The following is a 21,639-nucleotide window of genomic DNA, read 5'->3' as shown; positions in this document are numbered from 1 at the left end:
ACGCCTTGCAGTCGTCAGCAACCGATGGAGTGGCTTAGAAAGGATTATTCCATCCATAGAGACAACTATCAGACCGCATTATCTATAACACATAACAGAACCCCGCTCTCATGCGTACCATTATCTCCACCCTCGGCCAATAACCAATACCATGAACGGCTAATGTTGGATCGTCAACCCCGAGCCAATGGACACGTATAAGGCTTGGGATAAAGCGCTAAGACTGATTCCTGGTCGATGTTATTGGTTTGATAATTCTGTAAGAAGCTTAAGCTATGCGGGCAAAGGACCAGGATTTAGTTGTGCTTGACTCATTCTGGCTCATCTTGTTGACACGTTTCTAGTGGTCGAGCCAGCAGAGGCATGATTATTAGCATTTTGTATATATATATCCCAAAAGTTCAGAATCTCCAAGACCATCGAATACGAAAAGATGGAACTGTACAAAACTCGTCTTTTCCCTCATTCTCTCCCTTCTTCACCTATCACTACTCCTTTATCCATCCTCGATGCTACCGTCGCGCGATTTGCTCCAGCAGGCGCAATTTGGCTATTCGATAGTTTCCCCGAGAACGTTCCAGAAACAGAATTTATCAATGGTCTCCAATCCTCATTTTTGCAAACACTATCGGATTACCCCCAATGGGCTGGTCAGCTGCAATGGGCCCCAGTTCGAGAGAATGGCCCTTACACTGAGCGCTTCAACCGGCCCATGATCGTCTATGGGGAGCCCAATGACCCTGGAGTTGAGTGGCGTGTCCTCAAACGAGACGACATATCAATCGGATCGCTAGTCCCTTCAGCCATGGAACGAGCAGATGCAGGGACCTGGAACGGGGACGGTTTTCCCCAGGGAGATTTCCTGAGTGAAACCCCCTTGGCATTGCATGATCTGCACGAATACCAGGGATTACCCGGTGTGCAAGTGCAAATCACACTATTCAAGGACAGCGGATACGCCATTGCAATTCGAATGGCTCATGTCCTGGCTGATGCCCAGACGTTGATGGTGTTTGTACATCAGTGGGCGGCTGCAAGTAGAGCGGCGTTTGGTTCAAAATACACAGAATCATTGATGGGCGCTCCAGTCTTTAAACCAGCGCTCTTGGACGCCCATGCTGGCGGGGATATTGATGGCCCAGCGCCGGATCCGGGACTGATTGCGACAGCGCGTGAACTGCCACTGCACCGGTTCGACTGGTGGAAGACGGATGACCCGGGATATCCGAAGGTAATGGTGCCCAGTACGCTGAACTCGATGCCTTCTCCTGAGCTACTGGACGGCATCGAACTCTCTCCGTCGACATCTGCACCATGGATGTCGTGGGACCTGTCCAGGCCAGCTTGCTACACCCAGATCCATTTTTCGGGGGATCAGCTTGCAGATCTCAAACGGAAAGCGCTGGCTGAAGGTCGAGGCGATATATCCCGTCTCGACGCATTATTAGCCCACCTCTGGATTTCCATCAACCGCGCCAGGAGTCTCGCTGATTGCCCCGACTCCGTCTTCCTAGATCTTTCTATCGGCGCTCGAACCCGCGTCTCTCCTCCTCTCCCCGACACATTTCTCGGATCACCGCTCTTCCTCGCTCATGTTGGCGCCTCAGCAAAGGCTCTTTGTGCTGCGTCCATCGGAGCTATCGCCAGCCAAATTCGACAGACAGTGGCCCTATTCACGCCGGAGAAGATTGGCGCGATGCTCCACGACGGCGCGTACGAGATCTCCCCGCAGCGGCTGTGGCAAGCGTTCTTGGGGTCTCGACATGTCCTTGTAACCTCCTGGCTGCGACTGAAAGTGTACAAAGTGGACTTTGTGGGCAATGGAAACCGTCCGCGGTATGTGCATGCCGTTCTGCCCAAGTTAGATGGGGAGGTGCAGGTAATGGAATCGGGGGTTGATGATAACGGGATGGATGTGGCACTGTATCTGGAGGAAGAGGTCATGGAGAGGCTCCTGGCTGGACAAGCGCAATTCACGGCGTAGTATCTTGGTTATACTTGATACTAATATCGGGTTGAGAATTCAGAGTGGTCTACAGCAATCACAGACAGTGGTAGAGTGACAAACGCCTGGATTCATATGGTAGTGATAGAAATCAAAAGATATTAATTACTATTTGCATGGGTCATGTACTGCTCCGAATTACGTATACCTACAATAAACCTACCTATTCATCAAGTTTACGTATTCTACTCTCCCCATAGCTGCCTCGGAGTCAGACCCCAGTAATTGGTCGCCTCCTGCCAGACTGCCTCCCCTCCTTCCATCTGTCTTACCATTTCCACCGTCTCGTCCACATTCAAAGTGCTCGCCAAATAATGTAACGCCGTGTTGCCATCAACATCTTTTGCACAGACATCAACCCCACCCCATTCCAGCAACACCCGGATAGTTGCCTTTTGGGCCTGTTGCTCGGCAACTGTCATTGGCTGTGCATTCTTCGCACCCATTTCCCCAGGCGTTTGAAATTGCATGTGGATTGGACTGAGAAGATGAAATGGACGCCAATAGGAGTCGAGAGTGCGCACGCAATGGATGCTTCTGGCGATATCTGTATTACCAGCAATAATTTGACTATTTGTCAGAGGCAAGGAAGCCACATGGAGCAGCGTGTGGCCAAGTGCTGTGACCCCGGCCGCGGCGAACCCACCAGGAATGAATCCTGCCAGCCACGAGAGAAGGTCGGGATCATGACGAGCCGTGGCAAAGTGGAGCGGGTGGACGCTGAAGATGGGTGTGCGCAAATTGGCGTCCAGCTGTGGATGGGAGAGTAGGTCAACCAGGCACCTCTGGACGCCGGTATTGTCGAGATCGCAGCGGGCGATGGCGTAGGAAAGTGGTGGGAGAGCAACAGTGGGGGTTGCGCGAGGACGATAGTTTGGCGAATACCTACAGATGGACAGAAGATGACGGAGCATGGACTGCTGGCCGGCGGCAATGGCTTCGTGGACGGGAGACGATGTCGCCAGGGCAGAGATTGGGGTAGTCTCACCTTCAATCTTGAATTGGTCCGTATCATTACTACTCGTGGTTGATGGTTGTGTCCAGGCAGACTCGTCCGCTCCTGCCGCCCGCAGGAGATCTAGAATCTCTAGACTGCCCGTCCTTGCCGCGACTTCCAGCGCTGTCAAAGCCCTGTCCATTAGCCGCATCGACATGGGCTTTGGCCTTTTTTCCTTCGCCGTCGACGGCGTTCTATCCTTCCCAGTCAACGAGAAGTTCCGTTCGGGAACGTTGAGCTCCGTCTAGAAACGGGGAAAGCCATGGCGACGCTCGTCCAACTCTGTCTCAGTCAAAGGGCAGACCTGGTGATCAATGCCTCTCTCACTTCGCGCAGTGGCTAGAACATGAGCGCGACGTTCAAACCCTGGACCAAGCCTCCTCTCGTTACGGTTGAAGTGGAAGTCACGGCCACGAATAAAGTTGACTGAAAAGTCTGCCATATCGCAAGCTTCAATGCCGTTCGGATCGGCGCCGGCGGCCAGCAGAAGACGGACATTATCTGGTAAATTGGCGCCGATCGCAGCATTTAGTGGAGACTGGATTCTGCCATCAAAGTTCACGGTACAATTGGGTGATAACCTGTCTATCGGCAATCGTTTCCATCGGGATAAGTTCTGTTCCCTATTGGATGCAGCGTAACGAGCCAAAAGCGCTTCCAGTCTGGCCAGGCTGGGTTTGGCTGCAGCGCGGATGACAGGAGTGTCAATATAATCATAGTCATCGAGATCTTCCGCCGTGAGCTGATACATTTTGAAAAGGAAGAGAAAGAAGAATATGAAGAATATGGAGGAGAAGAAGAAGATGTAGAAAGAAGAAAGAAAGAGAGCAGAAGCAGAAAAACACGCTATTGGCTTAGGGGTAGGGGGCCCAGGCAGCGCTCGAGCCTGGCCATCGGCACTTGGGAGTCGCGAGTCATTTATTATTATTATTATTATTATTATTATCTACATCTTAGAAGTGAGTATCCATAGATCCGAAGTATATTAAAGCTATCGTTTCATAGGCAGAACCTAAGCGTTACTATAATATTTAGATACTTTTAGGCCTCTGCAACTTCTATCCACAATTTATTAGAGATTATTCCCTAATTATCTTACCCCTCATTAATTTATCAAAAGGAATAAAGGATGGAAGGAAACCTAGCTTAGTAAAACTCAAGCTTAAGAAGAAGTTAGCCTTTCACTAATTAATCATAGTCTTCTATTCAGCTCCTCTACTACGTACTTTACTTGAACCTAAACCTACTAATTCTGGATTAAGATAGATGGACTGTGATCCAGTGGGTGTTGGAGAGGGCGGCGAAAATGGATGCGCCCATGGTTGGGCTGGATCCTCCTGCGAAGGCTACTTTGGGGATTTTACCGTGTACACTCGATTATGGGACAGATGATAAGTGATACGATGATATATGTCCTTCGAAGACGACGATGACTGAAGTCAAGAAGCAATACGAGGTGGATGTCATTGACCGCATAAAACTGCCAATGAGATTAAATCTATCAGTCAAGCATTGAAACAAGAGTTATTAATGTCCTGAAAGTCTTTTTCGATATTCCGTACCTGTACTCTGGAGCATGGTTGACTGCTTTAGATGACCAAAGGGTAAACAGTAGCCATAATTCATTATTCAACCATGACCAGGATATTTGAGGCGTACAATTGATTAGCACAATTAGCTTCAATATTGTCTCCAAATAATCCTCTATCCGCTCCAACCTAAAGCCCTAAGCCCGATGTCCTAAAATCCGTCTCGGTATATAGCGCAGTTGAGCCCCCATCGTCCACATCACCACCAAGAATACCGCCAAAGCTATCGCTCACCCCACTCCATCAGTACATAATGCACATCTTCATCACCGGCGCAACAGGCTTCATCGGCCCCGTCATCGTCGAACTCGCCGTCAAACAAGGCCACACCGTCCACGGCCTCTCCCGCAGCCCCAAAGGCGATGAGCTGCTCACCTCTCTCGGCGCCGTCCCCATCCGCGGCGACCTAGCCGCCCACAACATTCTCCGCGAACAATCCGCAAAAGCAGACGCCATCTTCCACCTCGCATTCGACCACGACTTCAGCAAACCCTACGACCAAATCGTCAAGCTCGACACTGAGGCCGTTGACGCGCTCGCCACCCCGCTAGTCGGAACTTCCAAGCCCCTCATCGCCGTCAGTGGGCTTCTCTCGGTGCGCCCAGACCCAGACGGCGGCGTCGTCGACGAGTCGGCGCCCTATACCGACAACAAGAAAGTCAAGCGGCATGTGTGCGAGAAGCACGCGCTGTCGTGGGCGGAGAGGGGTGTGCGGATTAATGTTGTCCGTCTCCCGCCGTACGTGTACGGCCGGGCGAACGAGACGGGGTTCACGGCAAGGATGGTCAAGATGGCTGTTGATAATGGGGTGAGCGGGTATATTGCGTCTGTAAAAGATTGCTGCGTGAGCAGTGTGTATGTGGACGATGCAGCGGCGTTGTTTTTGCTGCTGGCGTCGGATAAGACGGTTAAAGCCGGAGAGATATTTCATGGGACGGGCGACTGGAATACGACGTATGGGATGCTGGCCGGAGCGATTGGGGGGGCGGTTGGGGTGCCGGTTAGGGCATTTGAGAGGGAGGAGGCGGAGGAGAGGTGGGGGGAGTTCCTGTCGAGGTTCTTTGGCTTGGTGATTCGGGCTTCGAATGGGAAGGCTGTCGAGAGGTTGGGTTGGAAGCCATCGGGGCCGAGTTTGGTAGAGGAGTTGGAAACGGGGAGTTATCGGCAGGTAGCGGAGAGGTTTAAGCAGATGAAGGAGTAGCAAATTTGATATCTCATGACTGTATTAGAAATTAGCACATGCAACAATACCTAGAGATCTGAATCTCTTGCAATGCGCTAATTTCTACAGCTTTGAAGGCTGCAAATCACAGATTCCCGGCTTTAGGCAATTCGAGGGGCGAAAGGATTGCCCATCTCACTTCGCTTCTCCACAGGGTATATGAGGAGAAATGCCTGCTTAGCAAATTGACTCCTATCGTGTGCAGCTCCGCTAATTGTGCGAGCTGTGAGGCATAGGCGTAACCCTGAACCGTTGCCGGGGTCTGGGTGCCCACACAAGCCAATCCTCATCAACTTCACACTTAAGGATGGAAAAACAATGGGCACCTATTCAGGTAGCAATATATTTACCTAGGATGGTATAACCCATTATCTGTGGCATGCTGAGGTTGGCTGCGCGAGTACGCGTCCGCCTGCCGCTCGGCACTATTGCAGCTGAACTATGGACCATGAATCATGAGAATGAGCCTAATTTATCACTGGTATTTAAGTCTTCGCAAGTACTTTACATAGGTAAATTCCTATATCACTGAGTAGAAGATAATGATAAGAGGAAAGGACCCAAAAAGCATTAAGATTGATAATCTCATTCTTCTGTATGAGCTCAGCTAACTAACAGATGTCCCACAGTAGGTTGTTTGCTAGGATAACTTTTACACGAGTGCAACACCCCAAGCTCCAGAATCGCCCGTAAAACTGGTATCATAACATGTTCCTGAAGTCAATTTCACCAATTCCTTCGCCGAGTCACAAGCTCCACCTTTGTACACAGTGACAGAATAGACAGGTTCATCAAAATCGGCCTTAAATCCGTGGGAATTACCAGTCCAGGTAACACAGCCCAATTGAACGAGAGCCGAACCATTCTGTCTTATCGCTCATTCCACTGCAGTCGGCTTCCCAGTAGGCGTAGACCCAAAAGTGGGGGCCATCGCTGGTCACAGTGGCTGGACTCGTGGTGGTGGTTGTTGGCTCCGTTGTTGTCTCATCAAAGACAGTCAGCGGCCCATAAAGTGAGGATAGAACGGAATCCAGGGAACTAGCAATGCTTTCAAAGGCTGCCGGATTATCCGTCATGACTGGCCACTGCTCTAGGGTGACGCCAACGCCCGGCGGTGGTGTACCGACGGTTTTGCTGCTTGACGGCGTTTCAGAGCACCCAGTAGTGGTTGAGCAGGCAAAGTCACACCCGGAGCCCGCAATGCAGGCTGTGGAGCAGACGCGCGCCGTTTGTGTGCTGCAGTCCTCGTTGTCGCCCTCAGAAGAGCCACTGCCGCTGCCGGATCCCCCGCCACCACCGCTTGACCCGCCTATATTAGAGGGGCAGAGTAAAGAGACGGACAAAGGCCGGTTAATGGGCACGGCCTGTGTCTGAAATATATATTCAGCCACACTCAACGAAGTACAGGTATTTGCTCGAAATTACAGTGCCCTTCCCTCCATTCCGTTGGACCTAAGGCTTCCAGTTTGGCCTGGAAGTCCTCGGTAATGGTTCTACGGCCAACGACAACATGATGCACTATGATGTCTATGTGAAAATCCCGATAAATCTTGGCTTTCTCTGCACTTTGCCAAAAATGAGGCCATAGCATTAACTGCACTTCTTTACCGTGCAAAGTTTCTGTTTCATGCGCCCATATCTGCATGGGTCTTCGCTTTTGAAATAACATCGTCCGGGGCACACCAGGACCAAAGGCTGCTGGGACAATGCCTGGTAATTGCAAGATCTCAGACTGCTTGTCTCGAGTCACTGGTGCCGGAAGGTAGACCCAGAATAATTGAACGTATGAACTTCTCAGATAGTCAAACCAAACCGGGATATGGCCTCGGGGATCAAACTCATGGGACCCTAGGGGTACTATTGCTCGAGCCGCAAGACTTTCCCAGTGGAGTTGGGCAGAGAGTGAGGCTGTGAATCCTCTAAGAGCAGAGGCAGTCTTCCATACTGGAGAGACCGGGATTAGACTGGGGCTGATGTACTAGTACCAGGCCTGTACTTACGTGAGGCCAGGAGGACTATGTCCGGCCGCTCCAGAATCCTTGCCCATACAGATTCGACATGACCTGCAGCCTGGACCAATGGCTGAAAGAGTTGGTTCCATTCGGTGATATTGAGCTCCTCACCGTGTGGAACTTGGAACTCGGTCCAGACGGTTATCTGTGCGGGTGACATTCCAAGTACGAGGTAGAAATTTTCCAGCCAGAGATGGGAAATCAGAAGCTAAGGATCGAATAGAAGGACTACTCTTAATGAGTGACTGGTGGGGCAGATAAGATAAATTACACTCTACTAGTACTTACATAATTCATATGGCGCACGCTCCACTGCGCCCGAAACAATCTAAGTATATACTCAATGGTGTTGGTGAGTGCATGTTGCGATATTTTTTTGAATTTTCATGGATTACATAACATTATTTCATATAACGTAATCCACGGCCGAGCCATCCACACGGCCGTCCCGTCCATTTTCGCGCCCGTCTTCTACAATCATTCTTCAACACGTCATTTTTTCACCACTACTACATAAAATGCCGCTCTCTCAAGAAAACCGGATGCAAATGGCTATTGCAGCTTATAAAAGTAAAAAAGTTTAATCAAAATCAAGGGCTGCAGCCATATTTGGAGTGCCTAAATCTACCTTCCTTGATTGGCTTAAAGGAATCAATCCACGGTCAGAAACACGTGCTAGTGGCCATAAATTAACTATAATTGAAGAGGATGTCCTTATTAAGAGACTGTTAGATGCAGATAAGTGAGGCTTTTCAATCCATCTAGAGTTTCTGTGTGGAATGGCACAGACTTTACTTCGTGAATGTTCCTAAGATGCTACTGCAGTTCTTGGAGTTAACTGGGCCTCCTCCTTTATTAAATGCCGTCCTGAACTATGTGTAAGATATAATTAAAGGATTATATACCAGCGTGCAAAGCAGGAGAATCCAAAGGTTATAAAATAGTGGTTTAAAGCTGTATCTGAAGCTATTCAGGAACATGGTGTCCATGAAGATGATATCTAGAACTTTGATAAGACTGGCTTTGTAATGGGACTCTGTACAATATCTAAGGTTATTACTACTATAGAGTGCAGTGAGAGACCTTATATAGTCATCTAGGGCAATCAGGAATTAGTTACTATCATTGAATATGTGAGCTCTAAAGGGCTATCTATCCCACCAGTACTCATCCTAAAGGTAAAACAACACCAGGCTACTTGGTATTAAGAACCTAAGCTTCCTCAAGACTGGTTAATTGCTAAAATGGCTAGATAATAGATGAGATAGGTCTCTGCTGGTTAAAAGATGTATTTAAGCCTTATTCTAGGTGATATTCAACTGGTGCAAAGCGGCTGCTTATTCTTGATGGCCATTCTAGCCATTTAACTCTAGAATTTGATACTTTCTGTGAGGAGAATGCAATTATCTATCTCTGTATGCCACCTCATACTTCTCACCTTCTACAACTGCTGGATGTTGGTGTTTTTGGCCCACTTAAGCGCGCATATGGGAAACTCGTTGAAGGGATGATGGTGGCTGGGAATAATCACATTGATAAAGAGGATTTTCTACATCTATATCCTCCTGCGCGCGAGATGATCTTCAATCATGAGAATATATATAGTGGCTTTGCAGGAGCTGGACTTAAACCACTTAATCAAGACAGGGTTCTTGAAAAGATTACTTTTTAGCTTTATACGCCAACGCCACTACTTCTTGAAGGTTCAGTATTATCTGCCTTTCAAACACCTTAGAATACTCACCAGCTTGATCACAAGCTCCGCAGCATACAGAGAAGCCTTCAGAAAAGAAAGCTTTCTAGTAGTCTAATGTCTCATATCTAACATCTTGAGAAGGCTGCACAGATGGCAATGAATGTAAACCTGCTACTACAACAAGAAATCAAGGTTCTACGGGCAGAGAATGAACGAAAAAGAAAGAAGAAGGCAAGAAGACATGCTAATCTAGGTGATGATACCATATTATCAGTACAAGAAGGCCAGAATCGTGTTCAGCAGCTTGATATGCCACTTATTGAGCAGGTTGATGAGCCCACACCTATACCTCGTCAGCGCGCTGCACCACGCTGTAGTGGATGTTGGACTGTTGGACATACCATAAGGAGTTGCCCTAATAGTTAGCTATATATTCAGCTACTTAATAGTCTAATTTAATGATGTTAGGGGTTGAAAGGCTTCAAATCTGCAGCAGATGGGCGCAAAAATGGACGGGACGGCCGTGTGGACGGCTCGGCCGTGGATTACGTTAGGTTAATGACCATACCACTTTGAAACAAAGTACAAAATCAGTCTGAAATTCATGATTAATTTAATATATATATATATATTTTCCACACGTTTTGGAAGGTACATATTGATTGAATATTATAAGAAAAAGGAATGGATGGAATGATTAAGTTGGCTATCATAAATAACCACCTGAGGACGTATATCTTCCAGTAGGCAACTATGCTATTCAGCCAGCAAAAGCAGGAGGTACAAGCTTTGTTTAATTTTCTCTAAATTTTGCCGAGGGGTAGACTGCCTGTTCCGCTGGTCCCTTCTTGGATTGTCTGCGATGGTTTCGGCCGGCGTGCTGGCCTCGCCGTCGGTGCACCTGTCTGCTGCGTGGGCGCTGCACTGTAGAGCGGTGCTCAAAATCACCCCATGTTCGTCGTCGCACGCGGCATTCTCGGCTTTGGGACGGTCTTCCTTGGCTCATCGGGCCATCCATTGATCACAGAGATTGCTCACCCAGCGCATCGAGCCACCGCAACTGCCATGTTCAACACTACCTACGCCCTAGGTGCGATATTCGCAGCGTGGGCCACTTTCGGCACGTTCCCTATCGATGGCAGTGCCACATGGCGCGTCCCATCTGCCATCCAAGGCCTCCCATCTCTTCTCCAGCTCCTTGGTCTATGGATGGTTCCCGAGAGCTCTCGTTGGCTTGTGTCCCAGGACTGAGGGGATGAAGCGCTTCAGCTCTTGGCAAAATACCATGCCGAGGGTGATTCCGACGACGCGCTTGTTCGATTCGAATACAACGAAATCGAGGAGGCCCTTGCGTACGAACGTAGCATTAGCAAAAAGAACTGGATCCAGAGTTATCTGGAGTTTACTCGGACCTCGGGAAATCGAAAGCGACTTTTCATACTCCTGTGGAGTGCTTGCTTTGCCCAGGTAATATCTGCAATTGTTTTCGCCCCCTTTCATTGTATTGTGAAGCTAACTCATACCGGACGAACCCTTCTAGATGTCGGGAAATTCATTCATCTCATACTATCTCTCTCCGGTTTTGACAACAGTTGGCTTGACGTCAAGCCTCGAACAGACCCTGATCAATGCAACACAGCAGATGCTCTCCTGGATTTCCGCGCTATACTTCGCGACGCTACCGAAGAAACTTGAACGTCGAGTTCTCTTCCTTGGGTCAAGAGTAGCCCTCTTCTGTTGCTAGATTGGTATCACCACAGGCTCTGCGGTGTTTGCTCAGGATTCCTCAAACAAAGCTGCCGGTGGTGCCGTGGTCGCTTTCCTCTACTTGTTCTCGCCGGCCTACAACTTTGGCATCAACGGTAATTTGGGGCTATACATTGCCGAAACCCACCCGGTCCATCTTCGTATGAGGGACCAGGCTTGTTTTCAATTCTTTGCTAAGTGTTTCACGCTGCTCGCCACATATGCCTTCCCCGTTGGACTTGAAAACATGGGATGGAAGTTTTACACCATCTTCATCCCCTGGGTGGCTATTGAATTCATTGTGGTGTACTTCATCTACCCTGAGACCAAAGGATGCTCCCTTGAAGAGATTGCGCTTATCTTGGATGGGGAACCTGCAGAGCACAGTGAAGATGGCGTCAGTCGCTTTCATGGCAAGATCGTTGACGCGGAGCATGTCGAAGTCACTCATTGAGTTTGTGTCCCATTGCTGAGGGCAAGTGAAAGAAAGCAGACAGTAGAGTTATGTCAAGGAGCGATGAGTGAGATTATTTCAAGTACCCAGTGAGGTAGCCCGAGGAATGTGAACATACCTAAGGTTGAGAGCCGAACACGTATTCAGTTGGAAAGTAAGTTTTGTCCATGGAGTGACTGGCATCTGGCTGATGTATGATCAAATATTTGGCTTCTTGTGTTCGACCGGGGATAAATAAGCTGACTAGGCAAACGAACAGTTTTGAAGTGAACAAAGAAAGGTACTTGAGTCGTAGCAACGTGCTGGCGACTTGGTGATCAGTTGCCGTTTGACAATCCACTCAACTACCGTGGATTCGGCTGAGATATATCCAGATGAACCCGATCCGATGGCCGCAGAATCCTGATCCAGCGCCATTCTCAACAGGAACACTAGCCACGTCAGGGATAAAGCTAATTGTAGGCCCAAGCAGTAAACATTGTCTGTGTATAATTCAGAACAGGGGATCTACGGCCGTACAATTACAAGTCTCTTCCACATAGCTACAATTGAAAAATAATACATTGCACCGAATGACTGAATTAGTGATATAACAGGAGTCGTAGCCCAGAAGTATCAAGACGGGGAAAGACATGGGTAAGAAGTACAGATTGTCGGCTACGAAAGACGTGGCAATTCCCAAGGGGGACACCTCAATCACTGAAATTCGACGACAAGTTTTGTGCCCCGACCTTCGCCCTTGCGAAGCGTCTCCAGTCCTTCAAAAATTTCTTTGAAACCGCCCTTAATAGTGGTGATGGGTGGAGGTCTCACAACGTCAAGGCACAAAGTTGACAAGTTGCCATAAAAGTTGCTGATGACCTCGCGATCTTTCGGCATCACCGGGTACACGGGGCCAAGGGGTGCCATCAACTGAAACTTGCGACCAAAGACAGTGTAGATCATGAGGAAAGTGTAGGTCACGTTTGCCTTCTTCGGTTTCCCTTGGTCGAGAAGCGTGACTACTTTGCCCTCCCGTAACACATCAGCACAGAAGGAGGCCGAACTGCCTTCAGAAAAGCAGTCAAGAGCTTTTGTGATATTTGGATAGGCGTTCTTGATTTCGCCAATCGAAGCAGAGTTCCGGTAATCATATACTGCATCGGCACCATAGCGCTTTGCGAGGTCAAAGGAACGTGGCGAAGCCGTTACCACAACCTTATATCCTGCTCTCTTGGCGAGCTGAATAGCAAAGAGACCAACATTCGAACCTCCCGAGTAGATGAGAATAGTCGGTTGGTCACCCTGGGTGCTGCGCCCGTTCTCAATGTCCGCCCAGGGAATGTCAAGATACGCAAGACTCAGCATCGCGGTGGCTGCGGGAACTCCATAAGTAGTGGCTTCGCCCAGAGTCATTTCGTCAGGCACCTTCCAAGCCAGGTCTCCGTCAACTTTCAGGTACTCTGCGAACGAGCCGATATCAGGATATAATCCACCGTGAACAAAGCCAGCAATTCGGTCTCCCACTTTCCAGCGCTGTCCCGAATTCTTGCCGACCTGAGTTACCTCGCCCGCATAATCGCAGCCAATGGCGGAGTTACGCGGGGAAAAGAAATCAATATCTTTGAAGTCAATCGGGTTCAGCGCGACGGCACGCACCTTCACCAAGACCTCATTGTCGGTGATGCTTGGAATGGGGACATCCTTGACTTGGGCGCCCTGTCCAAGCGGACTACCGAGAGCGAGACTCAGCAGCCGCTTGGGCAAGAATCGATGTGTGATGATCGCTTTCATCTGGTCGGTGGAACGGCAATGTTGTAAAATCGGCTTCGATTTAGTCGGCGGGAGGAGGAAGACAAGCAAGTACTGAACAGACGGAGGAGTCCTGCGCAGTGCGTGTGAAGAATGTTGCGAAAACTAACCTTACGTTGATGTTGCGAGCGAACAGAGCGTTCAATAATGACTCTCTGGAAAATGCTGACTGTTGTAACAGGTTACAGGCCGGATGAAACTCAGGCCGACGGGAGCAAGGGATGATCACCAGGCGGTTAATTCATGGTCGTTGCATTTTCAGCATGAATGTCGAAGAAAAAAGAGTTTGGTTCGCCCGCAACAGCGGTATATTATTGAGAGTGGCAGATGTATTACATTTCACGACGCTTACAAACCAGCATATACCGGGCAGACTTTCATGGAACCCGCATTGACTAGCCAATTTTAACTTTTGAGGACTTCGAGGTGATTACAGTAGTACCATCCACGGCCAAGTCGATTGAGTTTCCACGGAACAGCTGATGGGAGTGGAGCCTCGGGCCATCACCCCAGGTCGGGAACGATGAGTCGACTCTCCGAGTGTGCGACTAGCTGTCAAATGTCAAATCACTCACTCATCCACCCGATTCCGAACCTAGGAATGGGATCGCTGATCAAGTGCCGACGATGAGTGAGAATTCCATTGCCTCGTGTGCGGGCCTCCTTAGTGACTATACTGAATTCACACTCAACCGACCCGACAACCGTCCTATGGCAAAACACCAGCGTAGAAGTCTCGGGCTGCCAAGAGGTTGACGAATTGCCCTATAAAACATACAACCTGTCCCTGTCACATAGACCCTTCCGCCAGTATCTATCCTCAAAGAAACCTCTTCACTCCCAATTGCGCTTCAAACAAACATAACACTACAATGACGACCCTTCAAACCGTTCCGACTTCGTTTGTCTCCGTCAATGGACTGAAAATCGCTTACCGGCGCTTCGGGGCAAGCAGTCCCTTGCCTTTGGTCTATGTCAACCATCTTCGTGGTAGCATGGATACGCTCGATCCGCTTCTGTTTAACAGCATCGCCAAAAGCCGCGAAGTGATTGTCTACGACAGTGCTGGTATTGGACACAGCGAAGGAACCGTGCCAGACTCCATTCCCGAGATGGCTGCGATCGTTGTCAACCTTCTTGCTGCGCTTGAAATTCCAAAGGCCGATTTCATTGGCTTCTCCATGGGCGGCGGTATCGTGCAGCATATTGGATTTGAATACTCTCAAATTGTCAACAAATTGGTCCTGGCGGGCACTCAACCGGGAATCGGCGAAGGTGTGGCTTTGCCCCCGCGGGAGGTTTTGGAAAGCGCTGGAGCAAACAACGACCAGCCACCAACGGAAGATGACATGATGAACCTTTTCTTCTATCCCTCCGAGACCAGCCTCGCCCTCGGCCATGCCTGGTGGAAGCGGATCCACGAGCGCAATGTTGAAGGTGAACCCCGGAAGGCGTATCTTACCGGGACCGGGGCACAGGCGCAGCTCGCTGCGATTTTCAAATTCACCACCGATACTCGCAATTTTGAACGTTTGGCAGACATCAAGGCCCCGGTTCTTGTGACGAACGGCCATACGGACATTATGTCGCCCACTTCAAACAGTTTCGTGCTGCAGCAAAAGATCGCCAATGCCCACCTGCATCTTTATCCCGACGCAGGGCACGGACATCTCTTCCAGGTGCCGGAGCTTTACGCAAAGGAGCTTGAGCTGTTCTTGAACAACTGAGTTGTTGATTATTGCATCACTTCTATTGTTGGATCGCATCTGTTGGCGACTCGGTAGCGGGTGCCTACATATCGAGGACCGAGGGCACAGGTCGTGTGCGACGACGCTAGTCAACACAATCACTCGGAGGCAGGGGTTGATGCAAGTATTTACTGCTAGATTACTTCAGCTTTCACGATAAATCATTTTCTTGGTCTTAATGAAATTGAACTACCTTAGCTCTTCTGCGTACCACTGCATTTTCATTTTTCTTGAAAGCCCCGCGGTGCCACATCTGAGGTTGCAGAGTCTGCTGATCCAGATTGAGCAGCAACCTTGAGAGCTGTCCAGCTCAGAGTCTAAAAATTAGAGTCTGATATGAAAAGACGATTTGGACTACAGGCCCTTCAGCCTCGTGACATCTCGATGATCCAATGCCACTGTTACAAGTAGCCCATTTACCGATTCCATCGTTCTTGGGCGAAGAGACGATAGAACCCTCGGGTCGGCTGACTACCCAACACCATGCCCGTGAAACTTTACGTGGTCGATAACAGTATGGTCTTGTTTTCGATGGTGGCATATGGGTTTACTTCAGCACTGTGTGAAATTATCAGCAACTCCGATGGAGCTCGAGAACCCTGCATCGTTGAATGTACATGTTGAAGCTGCTTCGAGCTGTATCTCAGATTCAACACGTAGACAGATCTACTTCAATGCAGATTACGGTCGTGGCCTGATACGTAATCAAATGATGGATGAAGCTAGATTAAAACTGGGCACAGCCCTATTTGCGCTCTGTTTGGCTCCCTAACCCCATTCAAAATGGCTGTGACAAAACGAACGCTGGGACAATCAGAGAAACAAACAGCGCCAAAGAATTCAAGCAAGGAAAAGACCTGTGTCGGCCGACTATGTGTGGGAGTGTATAATCCGAGTCAAGCGTCAAAAATGAACGCTGGTAATGAGAAAGAACGATAAAAGATGCGACGAAACGAGTGCTGCTTTCAACGAATAGAGGCAGCGCGACGGTAACTATTGTGCCTTCTGCCGATCCTGTTCAGCCTTCTCCGCGGCGCGGATCTTCTTGGTGATGTCCGGCAAATGAGCAGCAGATGGGAGCAACGTGTCCTGGCTGTAGGTTAGCGAGGCTGAATTGGGCCAGTAGTTCATATATCAACGGGAAAATGCCTACCCATACAGTCGACCAGCCAAAAGTTGAAGCCAGCCATGTAATTAAAGCCTTGCCTCCTGACCAAAGATGCTTCTTGGGGCTTGATCGGAGTGCGTTGTTGACCACGACCTCAGCATAGGAATTGACATCCATAGCATTTTTCTCTACCTCGGTTCCAGCCAATGCAGGCTCGATCACATCCTTTGCAGGGTAATAGAGCGAGTTCTCAGGTAGACGTGGCGCACTTGGGAGGTTGTCAAAGAACTTAGTCCTAATTGCACCAGTAGTGACGAGGATTGCGCGGACTCCCCAGGGAGAAAATTCAAGGCGCATCTGGTCAGTCATAATAGCAACTGCAGCTTTGCTTGCGTTGTAATATCCTTGCCATGGGAATGGCATTTTACCAAGCACCGACCCGATGTTGATGATTGTTCCTTTTGAGGCGATCAGAAGCGGTGCAAATGCTTGAGTCACCGTGACAACAGCAAAGACATTAACATTAAACATCTTTTTGGCAACTGAGACATCCGAGTCCAGTAGAGGCATGCTATAACCTGTTAAACCATTAGTACTTAGAGATAATTTGTGAGAAAAATTGCTTTGAAGGTGTAAGACTTACCTGCGCCTGAGTTATTGACCAGGATATCCAAATATCCACCGGTAGCAGCCTTCACAGTTGACACTGCTTTTTTGATTGACTCTTCGTCAGTGACATCGAGCTGTATAATTTCAAGGCCCATGTCCTTGAGATGTTGGACTTTGGCGGTATTCCGAGCGCTGGCGAAAACTCGAAGGCCCTTCTTGTGGAAGGTTTTCGCGAGAGCGTCACCTATTCCACCTTCACTACAACCTGTGATGAGGACTGTCTTCTGACCCATTTTCGCGATGAAAGGTATTTGGTGGTGGGGGAGTGCCTAGGCAGCAACTTGAAACTTGTCTGGTAGGTAAAGCAATAATACAAGTGATGTCGAGAATGGAAGCACGCGAGCTAAATATACAATGCACGCTCTCACTCCTGTGTCGTTCTGACGGACGAATTCCAGTGAAATTAGACGAATTGAACATCTCCGATACTACCGTGTTCCCGGGCGTAGATTAGCAATCATGAGTTCATCGATTCCGCATGGAATCTAGCAAAGGCCATTGATCCAGGCAAAACTTAAACGGTCGGGTCATTTTTACCGTCGGGTTGCTTAGAAGGCGTTCCCGCACCGGGTTCCATCGTTGCCCCGGCCGCCGCCAACTAACCGTTTTAAGTTTGCTTTTGGCCCACCTACTCAGGTCAAGCGCAACCCCAGCGGGACCCCATTTTTTCTAAAGGCGTACATCCCGTTATGGCCTAGACTCGGATTGTGCCAAACAAGGTTTGGAGAACTAGGGTCCACTGATACAGTAAGATACGCTAAAGTACAAAGTATGAACACATGCCTGAATGTGAGGCCTCGAAAGAATTCTTTCAAACCAGATGTCAAATCGGGAGGGCAAGATCACCACAGATATTGTACAGTAGTATGTATAGACACATCATGCATATTTCGCCAAGTAATTGGTGCTCAAACTAATGAGTTCAACAAGTTTACACAATTGTTGACAAAAGCAGGGCCTCCTCCACATCACCACGTTGAAACCCAGGTGTTCGACCCAGGCAAACTCCTCTGGGGATCAATGCTATTAAAGTCAGAATAATCATTATGAACAAGGCACAGAGGTGCAGACTTACCGGATATAAAACGCGAGACATTGATATTGATCTGCCCTTCCGAGAACCTTGTTGGCTCACCTGCTGACACGACCAGGAGCACATTCTTATCGCGAAGATACCCCTTTAGATCTTGCAAGTCAAACCAATCCCCTTCTAGCTGCTTTCGTAAATTTGCCGTAACCAGTGATAAGGGGTCCTCCACGGTGCCCCATCTCTGGAAAGGAGGGACAAAGGCACCCGCGCTCCCGTCAGGATAATGGGTTCCCGCACGCCCCAATCTGAAAAAGGGGACTTCCTCCCATCCGTCCAACGGCTTCCGGTTTACTTGAGCATATAATTCTGCTCTGAAGTAAGAAGTCAGGCGGTCACGGTTCATCATAGTGAAAATGAGCCCAAAGGGCCTTTGGAGTTGATCCATGCCGAAGGACGGATTGCTTAGAGCCAGATGTCCCTGATAAAGACCTTCTAGGAGCAGCCTTTCAAGGAATTCGGTCACGTCTATAATCGACGTTCCAGGTGACTTGACGGCCACCGGTAGGACAGCACTTTTAGGATGATATACTCTGCTGTCCACCAGGGGCAAGTGAAGGGGGACGTCCAGAGAGAAGCGCTTGGTGGTAGATTGTGGTGGGGATGGCGGCAAGTCAGTTGCTCTATTGGAGTCAACCGGGGTCCTCGTCCCCTCGTCAATGCTTGCCCCGGATGCCAAAGAAAGGAATATCTTCACCGTATCACGTAAATTGGTGGTTAAAGCAGACTGTGACCTAAGCACACCACTGTGGACCAGCTGCTCACTGAACGACAGCATAGCAGAGCTCATTTTCTCTATCGAGGTCTCCAGAAAGGAGATTCGATTCCTGAGGCTTTCCACTAATGCTTGCTGTCGTGAACGATATGCACGTTGTGCCAGGCGAGTTTGCATGCGCCTCCGCTATCACAAGTAGTCGATCCGGTCAGTACCCTTACCTCATTCGTGGAGGTCGATCAATGGCCCACGAACCTCTTCAGGACTTTCGTTTCTACCTCCATCGTCTCGGGGAGCTCCGCGGTTCTTCCCTGACGGTGCGGCCTTCTTGGATCCACGTCGCTGGCGTTTTTGTGGCCCCGGTGCCGTCGGTTTAGGAAGGGGTGTTTGGTTTGTGTTCGTCGGGTTTAAGTAAGATTCAAGCTCAAGAGCTAAGTCGCCATGACTGGTTGATGGCGTACTATTTTGAGCATTTTGAGTGTTATGTGACTTGGGCAGGGAATAGGAGCGAGCTGAGAGCAATGAGTTGATATCAGAGGTCGCGGACTCGTGTAACAAGGGGTCAGTAGGTTCGGATGAGGATGTGCTTTCACGGAACTCATCCCAATTGAAGGGAGGCAGGTCGCTTGACAGCCGCACTGGTAATTGTTGGTCCATGCTGTGACGGATATAGTCACGGTCAGTCAATCGAGAGCCTGTCGGCCAGGAGATAAGACAGCCTGTATTAGAACCTGACCAGCGCTGGCTGATCGTCCAGCCAATTAACTTTCAGTAGACAGGCCGTTTCGAGATTAGTGAACTATGGAGTGATTCTACCCGGGACCGTAGGATGCTCCCGTGGGGCAACCTGGAAGGCTAAACTTTGGCTCGGCAAGATCACTCATCATTCCGTTTGATGACGCAACTATCCAACGAATCACGTCCACGTCCAAGCTTGGGTCGTACGAAACTTAAATGCTTACTAATGAGTTTAGAGAGGAGAATGGAAGGTGAGCAGCACGCTGGAAGCTGAAGAAAGTCGGTCCTGGCCGGCTTCCAAGAATTGGCAGTTCGATGGACAAGAAATGGGAAAATGAGAAGGGGTCTCGCCAGCCACTCGACCAGTGACCGCTCATCAGCTTAGGATGAATGTGGCTGGAGTTAGGGTTTAGTACAGCCGCTTATAAAAAATACCCATGTATTTCAATGTATTGTATGCGCTCTGAACAAATCAGCAAATTGCAATTCTTGAGTACTGTGACCCTGGAGCTGTCCTTGCACCGTGTTCATAGAATTTGCCTTTGACCTAAACCTGTTCATGTCAAGTCTCAATTTCGGTTTCTGTGATGGTCTTGATTCATATTTGACTAATTGTGAAAGATGTGGCGATCTAAGTTGACTAGTTCTGTGGCTCAGGAGGTATGATTAAGGCGTCTCCTCAATATTGTACACCAACTTCGCACCACTGACTTTGTCGGCCCTGAGCAGCTCCATTCCATCCAAGACACCACGTAGACCGTCTTTCCCAACTTTAGGAGGATGAACTTTGATCTTGCCCTGATCCAAAAGAGTCTGAGTCACTTGAGTGAACTTCTTGGCGTGCTCGAAATCCTCTGGCTTAGAGGGAACCGACATGTCACCGAACTCAAAGGCTTCGCCAAGGACGGTGTAGGCCAGGATAAATCGACTGTTCACGTTGGCGCGGTCGACCTTCACGGTCAGGAGTGCGAGGTATTCGCCACCCTCCGTTGAAAGTGCCTGGTTGCAGAAATCAGCACTAGAGGGAAGCGATATACAGTCCAAGACCAGCTTCAGATCGTTCTTGGTCTGCTTGCGAATCTGAGCGGCGGACTCAGGGTCCTTGTAATCAAAGACAGCATCAGCGCCAAGGGCACGGACAAGGTCGAAGTTGTGCGGCGAACAGGTAGTGAGCACCTGATAACCGGAGAGCTTAGCGAACTGAATCGCGAGGGTGCCCGTAGCGGTAGAACCGCCATATATAAGAATAGGAGTCGCATCTTTGATAGGTTGACTCGGTAGAGCTAGACCTAGAGTCTGGTATAATGTCTGGCCGATAGTCTGAATGCCTGCTCCGAGCGTAGCGGCTTCCTGAAAGCTTAGATGTTCAGGAATTCGGAGCTGCACATCACCCTTGACGACAATATATTCGGCGAAAGCCCCATCCTCGGCTTGCACCGCATTACCACCGTGGGCGAAACCGCAGATACGGTCTCCCTTTTTCCAGGGTAGCTTGACGTCTTTGCCAACGGCCTCGACAATGCCAGAGTAATCAATTCCCAACAGGACGCCGGGAGGAGAGAGGAAATCCACGTGCTTCCAGTCGCTTGGGTTCAAACCCACGCTGACTGTCTTCACGAGAACGTAATCATCACGGAGTTTGGGAATAGCGCGGTCAGTGACCAAGCCCGCCGTCTTGGGCTGGGTCACGATGACGGCCTTCTGATTAGACATGATGGGGTGATAATATGATAAGAATGACAAGATGATGAGTAGAAAAATAATTACAATTGTGAGTATGGAAGCATTTTAAGTAGGAAAAACAACTGTGGCAAGGCCCGTGGAGACACTTCCCTGATCCTCGGACGCTGTTAGTGATCACTGCGGCAGCTGAGAAACCTTCAACTATGTGGACCCACTATAAGCGCCTACAAAGTAGTCTGAGGTACCCGAGAATGACCCGAGAGTCGATTACAAATTCTATTATTTTGTGCTCACTCGGATCTAATCTGTAGGCTATTCGAGCATCAGGGATTACGTGGAGCATTACATTCATGGAGCGGATGTGAGTGATCTCTCCCTA

The 21,639-nt window shown here is 49.2% G+C and overlaps 10 protein-coding genes across 10 annotated transcripts; 4 read left to right on the top strand and 6 right to left on the bottom strand.

Annotated features, from left to right (window-relative positions):
• Positions 1-433: 433 nt before the first annotated feature.
• Aud_002787 (transferase family protein) lies at positions 434-1,984 on the top strand (the record flags this gene model as incomplete). The annotated part of the gene is made up of 1 exon (XM_043287747.1): positions 434-1,984. One exon carries the CDS (start codon positions 434-436, stop codon positions 1,982-1,984), a length of 1,551 nt encoding a protein of 516 aa, XP_043143682.1.
• Positions 1,985-2,190: 206 nt separating this feature from the next.
• Positions 2,191-3,753, bottom strand: Aud_002786 (uncharacterized protein; the record flags this gene model as incomplete). Its single annotated transcript, XM_043287746.1, has 2 exons — positions 2,191-3,246; positions 3,307-3,753. The coding sequence occupies 2 exons, from the start codon at positions 3,751-3,753 to the stop codon at positions 2,191-2,193; spliced, it is 1,503 nt and encodes a 500-aa protein (XP_043143681.1).
• Positions 3,754-4,844: 1,091 nt separating this feature from the next.
• Positions 4,845-5,792, top strand: nscE (NAD-dependent epimerase nscE; the record flags this gene model as incomplete). The annotated part of the gene is made up of 1 exon (XM_043287745.1): positions 4,845-5,792. The coding sequence occupies one exon, from the start codon at positions 4,845-4,847 to the stop codon at positions 5,790-5,792; it is 948 nt and encodes a 315-aa protein (XP_043143680.1).
• Positions 5,793-6,631: 839 nt separating this feature from the next.
• Aud_002784 (uncharacterized protein) lies at positions 6,632-7,985 on the bottom strand (the record flags this gene model as incomplete). The annotated part of the gene is made up of 3 exons (XM_043287744.1): positions 6,632-7,122; positions 7,239-7,757; positions 7,814-7,985. 3 exons carry the CDS (start codon positions 7,983-7,985, stop codon positions 6,632-6,634), a joined length of 1,182 nt encoding a protein of 393 aa, XP_043143679.1.
• Positions 7,986-10,472: 2,487 nt separating this feature from the next.
• Aud_002783 (uncharacterized protein) lies at positions 10,473-11,721 on the top strand (the record flags this gene model as incomplete). Its single annotated transcript, XM_043287743.1, has 3 exons — positions 10,473-10,749; positions 10,783-10,988; positions 11,266-11,721. The coding sequence occupies 3 exons, from the start codon at positions 10,473-10,475 to the stop codon at positions 11,719-11,721; spliced, it is 939 nt and encodes a 312-aa protein (XP_043143678.1).
• A 696-nt stretch (positions 11,722-12,417) lies between these two features.
• On the bottom strand, positions 12,418-13,494 carry Aud_002782 (zinc-binding alcohol dehydrogenase family protein; the record flags this gene model as incomplete). The annotated part of the gene is made up of 1 exon (XM_043287742.1): positions 12,418-13,494. The coding sequence occupies one exon, from the start codon at positions 13,492-13,494 to the stop codon at positions 12,418-12,420; it is 1,077 nt and encodes a 358-aa protein (XP_043143677.1).
• Positions 13,495-14,384: 890 nt separating this feature from the next.
• Positions 14,385-15,239, top strand: Aud_002781 (alpha/beta fold hydrolase; the record flags this gene model as incomplete). Its single annotated transcript, XM_043287741.1, has 1 exon — positions 14,385-15,239. One exon carries the CDS (start codon positions 14,385-14,387, stop codon positions 15,237-15,239), a length of 855 nt encoding a protein of 284 aa, XP_043143676.1.
• A 1,014-nt stretch (positions 15,240-16,253) lies between these two features.
• Positions 16,254-17,270, bottom strand: Aud_002780 (SDR family oxidoreductase; the record flags this gene model as incomplete). Its single annotated transcript, XM_043287740.1, has 3 exons — positions 16,254-16,349; positions 16,414-16,946; positions 17,012-17,270. The coding sequence occupies 3 exons, from the start codon at positions 17,268-17,270 to the stop codon at positions 16,254-16,256; spliced, it is 888 nt and encodes a 295-aa protein (XP_043143675.1).
• Positions 17,271-17,968: 698 nt separating this feature from the next.
• Positions 17,969-19,496, bottom strand: Aud_002779 (bZIP transcription factor; the record flags this gene model as incomplete). The annotated part of the gene is made up of 3 exons (XM_043287739.1): positions 17,969-18,060; positions 18,113-19,025; positions 19,095-19,496. The coding sequence occupies 3 exons, from the start codon at positions 19,494-19,496 to the stop codon at positions 17,969-17,971; spliced, it is 1,407 nt and encodes a 468-aa protein (XP_043143674.1).
• A 747-nt stretch (positions 19,497-20,243) lies between these two features.
• Positions 20,244-21,290, bottom strand: Aud_002778 (zinc-binding alcohol dehydrogenase family protein; the record flags this gene model as incomplete). The annotated part of the gene is made up of 1 exon (XM_043287738.1): positions 20,244-21,290. The coding sequence occupies one exon, from the start codon at positions 21,288-21,290 to the stop codon at positions 20,244-20,246; it is 1,047 nt and encodes a 348-aa protein (XP_043143673.1).
• Between the last annotated feature and the right edge of the window lie 349 nt (positions 21,291-21,639).

This window comes from Aspergillus udagawae (genome assembly GCF_001078395.1).
Source record: "Aspergillus udagawae IFM 46973 DNA, scaffold_2, whole genome shotgun sequence".
In the NCBI taxonomy this organism is placed as follows: Eukaryota; Fungi; Ascomycota; class Eurotiomycetes; order Eurotiales; family Aspergillaceae; genus Aspergillus; species Aspergillus udagawae.
The sequence above is the reverse complement of the archived record's forward strand: the minus strand, read 5'-3'. Positions and strand labels throughout refer to the sequence as shown.